This window comes from Tetrahymena thermophila (assembly GCF_000189635.1).
Source record: "Tetrahymena thermophila SB210 genomic scaffold scf_8254815, whole genome shotgun sequence".
Lineage (NCBI taxonomy): Eukaryota > Ciliophora > Oligohymenophorea > Hymenostomatida > Tetrahymenidae > Tetrahymena > Tetrahymena thermophila.
This window is the reverse complement of record NW_002476571.1, coordinates 650,703-660,092: the sequence shown is the minus strand read 5'-3', so window position 1 is coordinate 660,092 and position 9,390 is coordinate 650,703. Positions and strand designations below refer to the sequence as shown.

At 19.3% G+C, this 9,390-nt stretch overlaps 8 protein-coding genes across 8 annotated transcripts in view; 5 read left to right on the top strand and 3 right to left on the bottom strand. All coding sequences in view use genetic code 6, as the record gives it.

Annotated features, from left to right (window-relative positions):
* Positions 1-429, top strand: part of TTHERM_00207260 (Ras family protein) — a gene marked incomplete at both ends in the record, with an annotated part of 566 nt that extends 137 nt beyond the window's left edge. Inside the window, 2 exons of the mRNA XM_001007115.4 lie at positions 1-11; positions 197-429. The exon at positions 1-11 is cut by the window's left edge and continues 137 nt beyond it. Of these exons, the coding sequence (XP_001007115.4) occupies positions 1-11; positions 197-429 (244 nt within the window). The remainder of the gene's footprint in view (positions 12-196) is intronic.
* An 801-nt stretch (positions 430-1,230) lies between these two features.
* Positions 1,231-1,810, top strand: TTHERM_00207259 (Ras family small GTPase; the record flags this gene model as incomplete). Its single annotated transcript, XM_001471048.2, has 2 exons — positions 1,231-1,383; positions 1,442-1,810. 2 exons carry the CDS (start codon positions 1,231-1,233, stop codon positions 1,808-1,810), a joined length of 522 nt encoding a protein of 173 aa, XP_001471098.2.
* Positions 1,811-2,618: 808 nt separating this feature from the next.
* On the top strand, positions 2,619-2,877 carry TTHERM_000207258 (hypothetical protein; the record flags this gene model as incomplete). Its single annotated transcript, XM_012795373.1, has 2 exons — positions 2,619-2,719; positions 2,778-2,877. 2 exons carry the CDS (start codon positions 2,619-2,621, stop codon positions 2,875-2,877), a joined length of 201 nt encoding a protein of 66 aa, XP_012650827.1.
* A 40-nt stretch (positions 2,878-2,917) lies between these two features.
* TTHERM_000207257 (transmembrane protein, putative) lies at positions 2,918-3,556 on the bottom strand (the record flags this gene model as incomplete). The annotated part of the gene is made up of 1 exon (XM_012795372.1): positions 2,918-3,556. One exon carries the CDS (start codon positions 3,554-3,556, stop codon positions 2,918-2,920), a length of 639 nt encoding a protein of 212 aa, XP_012650826.1.
* Positions 3,557-4,973: 1,417 nt separating this feature from the next.
* TTHERM_00207240 (hypothetical protein) lies at positions 4,974-5,866 on the top strand (the record flags this gene model as incomplete). Its single annotated transcript, XM_001007113.2, has 2 exons — positions 4,974-5,435; positions 5,498-5,866. 2 exons carry the CDS (start codon positions 4,974-4,976, stop codon positions 5,864-5,866), a joined length of 831 nt encoding a protein of 276 aa, XP_001007113.2.
* TTHERM_000207239 (transmembrane protein, putative) lies at positions 5,638-7,169 on the bottom strand (the record flags this gene model as incomplete). Its single annotated transcript, XM_012795371.1, has 2 exons — positions 5,638-6,376; positions 6,541-7,169. The coding sequence occupies 2 exons, from the start codon at positions 7,167-7,169 to the stop codon at positions 5,638-5,640; spliced, it is 1,368 nt and encodes a 455-aa protein (XP_012650825.1).
* A 495-nt stretch (positions 7,170-7,664) lies between these two features.
* TTHERM_00207230 (Ras family small GTPase) lies at positions 7,665-8,248 on the top strand (the record flags this gene model as incomplete). Its single annotated transcript, XM_001007112.2, has 2 exons — positions 7,665-7,820; positions 7,874-8,248. 2 exons carry the CDS (start codon positions 7,665-7,667, stop codon positions 8,246-8,248), a joined length of 531 nt encoding a protein of 176 aa, XP_001007112.2.
* A 1,124-nt stretch (positions 8,249-9,372) lies between these two features.
* Positions 9,373-9,390, bottom strand: part of TTHERM_00206230 (hypothetical protein) — a gene marked incomplete at both ends in the record, with an annotated part of 478 nt that continues 460 nt past the window's right edge. The window contains one exon of the mRNA XM_001007111.3: positions 9,373-9,390. This exon is cut by the window's right edge and continues 155 nt beyond it. Coding sequence (XP_001007111.3) covers positions 9,373-9,390 — 18 coding nt within the window.

The window sequence follows — 9,390 nt, the reverse complement described above, 5'->3', positions numbered from 1 at the left end:
TTTTGAAAAGCGTAACATTATTCTTTAAATCAAACATTTTTAAGTTTTTTTATTAGTGGAAAAGATGAAATTAATTTATACATATGTGAATTTGATTCAAATGAAAGAATGTACTACATAAAATAATTTTTTTATAGGACTTCTTCATTTATAATAATTTGTTATGATGTTACTAATAGATAAAGTTTTTAAAAAGCATATAATTGGTACTTAGATTTTAAGAATAGCAGCAATAATAAATATGTAGTTTTATCTTTAATTGGAAATAAATGTGATTTGCAGGAAGAACATAGGTAGGTTTCTTATCAAGAGGCTTAACAGCTTGCTTAATCCTTGGGAATGGTCTTCTTTGAAATTTCAGCTAAAACTGGTTATCATGTAAACGAGTTGTTTGATTTTATAATTACTTAGGCTCAAAATATTGCTTGAAAATGTCTAAAAGCTAAATATTTTCTTAAGATAAAATGTATTAAATGTGGTTAAGTTAGGTATACTATTCATCTATATTTAAAAGCAACAAAAATCTAAAAACTATTATATTTTTAATCTAAATAATTGAGTAAATAATATTTTTAAAGTTAAATTATTAGTTCTACAAGGTTTTAATAGATTCTAACTAAAACCTTTTTAGATATTTCAACTATCAAATTCCTGAATAAATATCTAATTAATTCCAAAAAAAAAAAATGTGTGCAATTGTTAATAGTAAATAAAGAAATTAAATTTTTAAAATAAATCCTTTTAGCTAATTTAAATTAAAATATGAAATTTATTCAAATATTTTGTTAGATTTTTTGAAGATAAAATCAATTTATTTAAAAATCATAAAAAATTGAAGTAAATTTGAAATATTTATGGGTGTATCTTTTCATTTGTTTATTATATAATAAATTCATGTATTATTATTTTATGAATATTCAAATGATAATAGAATAAATTGTGAAATTTCTAAATTTTTGCAAAAAATTAATTTATTTAATAATTCAATCTTTTTATGAAAATAAAATTAATAAAAAAAATTAAATAAATTATAAATATTTTAGTATTTAAATACGTTCAGCATATAAAAAGAACTTGATTTATTAGAAAATATCATATTATATTAATTAATTAATGTTTGAAAATTTTATTAATTTTATAAAAATTTACCTAAATATTTATTGTATTAATAATTAAAGTAGTAAAGCCATACATTTATTAAATTAAAATAAGATAAGATAAATACTCACAATGATTCATAATACAGAATAGTCTAAAATTATAAAAGTAGTTTAAATTGGAAACATCTATGTAGGAAAGTCATCTTTATATTTGAGATATCATTAAGGAGAGTTTATTGACAACCCTAATTATATTGATTTCTACAATAAAATTATTAATTTAGTAAAAATAAACTATTCTACAAAATCTAAATAAAAATGTTTAACTTTATTTTTAATAGGCAGAGAAACAAATTACATTTTAATTTTGGGATTATCGCTCTAACGAAAAATTCTTTTCTTTATCTCACTATTTTTATAACTAAAGCTCTATAGTTATGATATCTTATGATATTACTAACAGATAATCTTTTGATAGAGTACAATTTTGGTTTGAGGATTACAATCAAAAAAAATAAAATAAAGTAGCTCTACTAGTTTTGATTGGAAATAAATACGATTTAGAATAATAAAGAAAAGTTTCCTAAAAAGAAGGTAAACAACTTGCAAATTCTTTAGGGATGCTATTCTTCGAAGTCTCCTCTAAAACAGGTTATTAAGTAAATGAGCTCTTTGAAAGTTTAATAAGCTATGCAATCAATGTTAATTGAAATTTGTTTTATAAATATAAAATAAAGTAACCTACCTACCTACATACCTACTCCCATAAAAAACATGAAAAATAATATCATTTTTTATTTAGAATAGGTTTATATAAATAAAAGAAACAAAAAATGAAGGTTTTAAAATTTGTTATAAAAAATTTTTAAACATGAAACAAAAACTAATTTTATTAAATTTAATTCTACCAGATTTGATCTGATTAAAAGCAAGATACTTATACTTAATTTATTCTTTTATATTGTAAATTTCTAAAGCAAGTATTTAATTATTATATAATACCGTAAATATATGTATATATATTTATTTTTTAATTCATAAAATATTATTATAAATTTGAAATATATATGTTGTATGTAATTAATTACCTTTTCTTCTATTTTTTTACATAATAAATTCATGTGTTATTGTTTTAAAAAAACATTTATTGTTTTATATAAAATCAAATAGTAATAGGATAACTAACATGTGAAATTGTAAAATGTTTGCTAATTTATCATTAATAATATTAGTATAAAAAATTCATTAAATTATTAGATATATTAGTATTTAAATACGCATATTTAAAAAGAGCATGATTTATTAGAAAATATTATATTATATTATTTTATATTATTTAATTAATATTTGATAATCACTTAATTTTATTAAAATTTACCTAAATATTTATTGTAGCAATAATTAAAAGTAGCAAAGCCAGCCACACATTTAATTAAATTATAATAAGATAAATACTCACAATGATCCATCATACAAACTAGCCTAGATATATAAAAGTTGTTTAAATTGGAGATTCGTATGTAGGAAAGTCATCTTTATATTAGAGATATGATTAAGGAAAGTTTATTAACTCTCTTAATTTAAGCGTCCTCGATTTTTACTCAAAAACTATTAAGTTAGTAAAAATTAATTATTCTACAAAATCTAAATAAAAATGTTTGACATTATTTTTAATAGGGAGAGGAACAAATTAAATTTTAATTTTGGGATTATCAATCTTGCCAAAGAGAAGTTTCTTTATCACAAATTTTTTATAAATAATGCTCAATAGTTATGATATCTTATGATATTACTAACAGATATTCCTTTGATAGAGCTCAATTATGGTTCAAAGATTACAATTAAAAAAAATCAAATAAATTAGCTCTAATAGCTTTGATTGGAAATAAATGCGATTTAGAATAATAAAGATAAGTTTCGTATTATGAAGGTAAACAACTTGCAAATTCTTTAGGGATGCTATTCTTCGAAGTCTCCTCTAAAACAGGTTATTAAGTAAATGAGCTGTTTGAAAGTTTAATAAGCTAAGCGATCAATTTTAATTGAAATTCATATCTCAAATATAAAATAAAGTGACATACATACCTACCTACCTACTTACTTACTTACTCCCATAAAACCATAACAAATTAGCTCATTTTTAGAATACATTTAAATAAAAGTAACAAAAAATGAAGGTTTTAAAATTTGTTATTATAAACTTTTAAATATGAAACAAAGACTAACTTTATTAAATTTAATTCTACCAGATTTGATTAGATAAAAGATACTTTAATTTAAATATATATTCTTTTATTCTGTAAATTTTTATAGTATTAAATTAATTAATAAAATTATATGATAAAAAAAAATATAAGCAAAGCCTTTTAATATTATAAAATGTGATTGGATTCATATATTAATTTTATTTTATTTTAATTGAACCCATTCAGTGCAACTTTGGTCACAAAGTTCATGTCAAAACTATTTTAAATTCATAAAAATTGCAAATAGTTTTGAAATCGCTATAAAAAAAGATATTAATGATTATAGGTTTTAAAATATTTCTGAATTTAATTAATCTTATTTTTGAAAAAATGAATAACTTTTATTTATTTATTATCATCAAAAACTGATAACAAACAAATTTTAATGTTTCTTACCTATAATATTGTGTTGGTTTTTTTTGTGTTTTTATTGATTATTTTAAAATTTAACTATTTTTGTTTGCTTACCTTAGTTATAGATGTATTATTGTTAGTTATTAATATTATCTAGAGTTTCTTGTTGTTATTATTCAATATTAAATACTCTTATTTTTGTTTTGTTCCTGATAGCCTGTCTTTTCTTTTTATTACTACCTCTTTCTCCTATTTACTTTTTATATTTGGTATAATAATACTTCGGCGCAAAATGCCCAATCGGCGTGGTAAGATGAAGACTTTTAGAGATTATACGGTAATAATTATTTAATTATTTAGATAACTCAAAGGAATAATAAATATTAAGAGGTGGTCAATACCTTTTAACTTGTATTATTATTATTTTTTTTAAGTTTCAGTTTTAAAATGAGGTTTTAAGATTTAATAATGAATATTATTTTACTAACTTTTTTGTGATATTTAAGTTTATAAATTAATACAAAAAATATATTTTATTTATATATTTGTACTTTTTATCAAAATTCATTTTTTAATATACTTTTTATTAATTAAATTTCCATAAATTGCTATTGAATATTTAAAAAAAAATGATACAATAGAAAAAATATTTCAAGAATTTAGATGAATTAAAATGTTAATTTTTTAAATAAACATATTTTAATAGCTAAAACTAAAACAATTATTATGATAAAATTAATTCAGCGCTGTTAAATTAATTAAGCTGCTCTTAAGTATTTTAAAACATATAAAATCTAAAAACTATCATATTTTATAGTCTTAATTAATAAATAAATAAAAGAATATTCTTTAACTTAACTTTTTTAGAAATTTTTCTACAAGATTTTAATAAATTATAACTAATACCTTTTATATATTTCAACTATCAAATTCCTAAATTAATATCAAATTAATTTCTATTAAAATTAAATATGTGTTATTTCATATTAAATTAGGAATTTATATTTTTAAAAATAAATTCTATTAGCTAATTTAAATTAAATTATGAAATCTATTAAAATATTTTGTTTGTTTGATTTTTTTGAAGATAAAATCAATTTATTTTATAAATTATAAAAAATCGAAACAAATTTGAAATATATATGGTTGTATGTATGTATCTTTTCTTCTGTTTTTTTACATTTTAAATCCCTGAACTAATGTTTAAAAAAAAAAATATTTGTTTTATTTAAAATCAAATAGTAATAGAATAAATAGCATGTGAAATTGTAAAATGTTTGCTAATTTATCATTAATAAAAAAATAAATTATTTAAAATTAAATTTTTGTGTGGATATAATATTAGTATGTATAAAAATTAATTAAATTATTAGATATGTTAGTATTTTTTACACATGTATTAAAAGTGCAAAATTAATTAGAAAATTTCATATAATATTAATTAATTAATTAGTATTTGAAAATCACATTAATTTTATAATAATTTACCTAAATATTTATTTTGCAATAATTAAAAGTAGTAAAGCCAGCCAGCCACACATTGTATTAAATTAAATTGAAATAAGATAAATAAATACTCAGAATGATTCATCATACAAGCTTACCTAAAAATATAAAAGTAGTATAAATTGGAGACATAAGTGTAGGAAAGAAATCTTTATATTTGAGATATCATTAAGAGTTCAATGGCTACCCTAATTAAATATTAGATTTTTACATAAAAACTATTTAGTTAGTAAAAATTAATTAATTATTCTACAAAATCTAAATAAAAATGTTTGACATTATTTTTAATAGGGAGAGGAACAGATTAAATTTTAATTTTGGGATTATTACTCTTACTATAGAGATAGAATATATATTTAAAATTTTTATAACTAATGTTTAATAGTTATGATATCTTATGATATTACTAACAGATAATCCTTTGTTGGAGCTCAATAATGGTTTAAAGATTACAATTAAAAAAAATCAAATAAAGTAGCTGTACTAGCTTTGATTGGAAATAAATGCGATTTAGAATAATAAAGAAAAGTTTCGTATATAGAAGGTAAATAACTTGCAAATTCTTTAGGGATGCTATTTTTCGAAGTCTCCTCTAAAACAGGTTATTAAGTAAATGAGCTGTTTGAAAGTTTAATAAGCTAAGCGATCAATATATATTGAAATTCATATCTCAAATACAAAATAAAGTAACTTACTTACCTACCTACTTACTTACTCCCATAAAAACCATAAAAAATTAGTTTATTTTTAGAATACATTTAAACAAAAGAAACAAAAAATTAAGCTATTAAAATTTGTTATTATAAATTTTTAGACATAAAACAAACATTAACTTTATTAAATTTAATTCTACCAGATTTGATTAGATAGATAGACAAATAGATACAAGATATTTTTTATAAATATTCTTTTATTCTGTAAATTTTTATAGTTTTAAATTAATTAATAAAATTAAAGATGTATTATTGTTAGCTGTTAACAAAATCTACAGTTTTGTTGTTTTTATTATTTAATCTTAATAATGCTCTTTTTTTTGTTTTTTATTCATGATAGCCTGCCTTTTCTTTTTATTACTTACTACCTCTTCCACTTAATTACTTTTTATATTTGGAATGTTGAATTTTATTTTAATATACTGTTTACTCTACATAGTCAATTTGCTTAATTTTACTAATATTAAAAAATATATCAAAATAAATGTATGTGCCAAATTTTGGAATATGGAATAGAGTTGGAAATTTTATAATTCTAAAATTATTTTGTGCTGAAAAAAAATGTTGAGGTTGAAAAACTAATGAGAAATTTCAGAAAATAATGAATGATCTTATTATTACCTCTACAGATTTTTATGAACTTATTAGCTATTATGAAACAAATGATAAAGATGTAATATTAAATATTACTAATTTAATATCTAATAAAACTTAAAAAGGACATTTATTCTATAATTTATTTACTTAATAAATCTTTTATTATTTTTACAAGTAATTATATTGAAAAACCTAAAAATTATTAGAATAAAAATAAGGTTATTAATAAATATAGCACGTTCAGTTAAATTCTTATGGTTGTGGAGAATTAAAAATTTAATTCCTGAATTTTAAATAAAAATGTATAATCTGAATAAATAATTAATATTAATTAAACTAAATAATGAAAATTTACATTACAATTTAAAAAGAACAAAATAATTTTTTTATCTGAAAACTTTTTTAACTTTTAATATGATACATACCTTAATATGGTTTTACTAAATAAATTAAACAATTTATATCAAATATTGAGCAAAACAAAATAGAACACAATTATTATAATATTAATTGTAGTAAATATGAAAAATTCTAATACAAGCTTAAAAATATTACTTTTCTATTTTAAAAAAATGAATATTTAACCTCTATTTTTAATCTAATAATTGTAAGTATAATTTTACTTTATTTCTTTTAAATAACTTAACATGCATGATGTAGAAATTTAGAGTAGCTTAACAATAATTTAAAGTAAATAATTATTTATTTATTTTTTAAAATTTAATTTCTACATTTAAAAAGAGACCATCCATCCATCCATCCTGAAGCATATTAAACCAATAATAATTTGAAAATAGGAAGAGATAAATATTAATTATTTATAATCAAAAGTCAATTTATTCAATTTTAAAATTACATTTTTTCAAAATTTGTCTTTACAGTTTCTAAAGAAAATTAGAGTATAAAATAATAAATAGATTTGATTTGAAGAGTTAATTTTTGATAAGGTATTAATAGTAAATTTGGTTTGAATATTTTATTTCTGATAAGGGATGAATTAATAGTAAATTTGGTTTGAAGGTTTTTTCTGATAAGCAATTTCTTAGGGATCAAAAAAAATTTGTTTATTTTTCAAATAATTACTTTAATTAAAAACACTTAATTAAAGATTTTTTTTTCTATTTTGAAATAAGAAATAACACCGAAAAATGGAAAATCAGATTAGTCAATTTGAACCAATAAAAATATTACTTTTCGGAGATTGCTTGACAGGAAAGTCTTCCTTGCTAATAAGATACTTTGAGGATGAGTTCTATGATTATCCTGGTTATGGGAGTGAACTCTACCTAAAACTTTTGAAAAGAGTAAACAAACATTCATTATTCTTAAAATCTAAAATTTTAATGTTTTTTGTTAGGGAAAAGAAGAAATTAAAATTTAATTATGGAAATACCTTTCAAATGAAAAATTATAATTTTTTAGAAGACATTTGTATAATACTATTTCATTTGTAATAATTTGTTATGATGTTACTAATAGAAAAAGTTTTTAAAAAGCATATAATTGGTATTTGAACTTTAAGAATAATCAAATCAATAATAAATTGATGGTTTTATCTTTAATTGGGAATAAATGTGATTTGTAGGAAGAACTTAGATAAGTTTCTTATCAAGAGGGTTAATAGCTTGCTTAATCTTTGGGAATGGTTTTCTTTGAAGCTTCAGCTAAAACCGGTTATCAAGTTAAGGAATTGTTTGATTTTATAATTGAGTAGACTCTAAATATAAATTGAAATGTCTAAATGCTATAAATAGTATTGTGATATAAAATGAATGAATTAAATATAGTTAATTTAGGAAAACTATTAATTTGTATTTAAAAGCAGCAAAAATATAAAAACCATTATGTTTAAAAGTCAAAATAAATAAAAGAATAAATATTTGTTAAGTTAGCTTATTTTTGAAATAGTTCTACAAGGTTTCAATTGATTCTAACTTATTTACACCTTTTTAGATATTTCAACTATTAAATTCATAAATTAATATCTAATTAATTCCTATAAAAAGTAAATTAAATATGTGTTATTATTGATAGTAAATTAAGAATTTATATTTTTGAAAATAAATCTTATTAGCTAATTTAAGTTACATTATGAAATCTATTCAAATATTTAGTTACATTTTTTAAATAAGATAAAACCAATTTACTTTATAAACAACAAAAAATTGAAATAAATTTGAAATATTTCTGGCTGTATCAATTCTCCTTTTTTATTTTTCCAAAATCAATTCATGCATGATTGATTGTTTTTAAAAAAATGGTTTATTTTATATATAATCAATTAATTAATAGAGAATTTACAATCGGAGCATTTTTAGATCAGTACAGGTAAAAAAACCACTATCTTGTCAATCTTTTCATCTCCAAGTGTTTTATATGGAGGGTTTTATTTTCAATAAATTTTGCACTTTAGACTTTTGCACTTTACACTTTATTTGAAAAAATTAAAAAAAGTTTTTAAAATTTTGTAGAATAAGCCCTCCAAGTAAAAACAGAAAATATAATGGGAATGGATTTTTTACGGTACATGGAAACTTTTTTTTGCATATAATAATTATTAAAATTTAAAGTAAAATAAATTGTTTCTTATTTAATTTGAGTGTTGTTTATCATCTAACAAGTAAGTGTATTCATTTTCAGTATTAATTTTTACCTAAACTTCCTCTCTAGAAAAAAATTTATAAAATTAATTTAATAAATTAAAATAAAAATAAAATTTCTGTTTAATATATGCATTAGTGTTTATATTTCTATTTTAAGTGCATACATACATGCATACATACATTTTTTATTTTATTTTAGTTATATATCCCCTCACTAACAGGGATATTATTAATTTAAACTATATTTATAAAATCATTAATTAATTGTTGC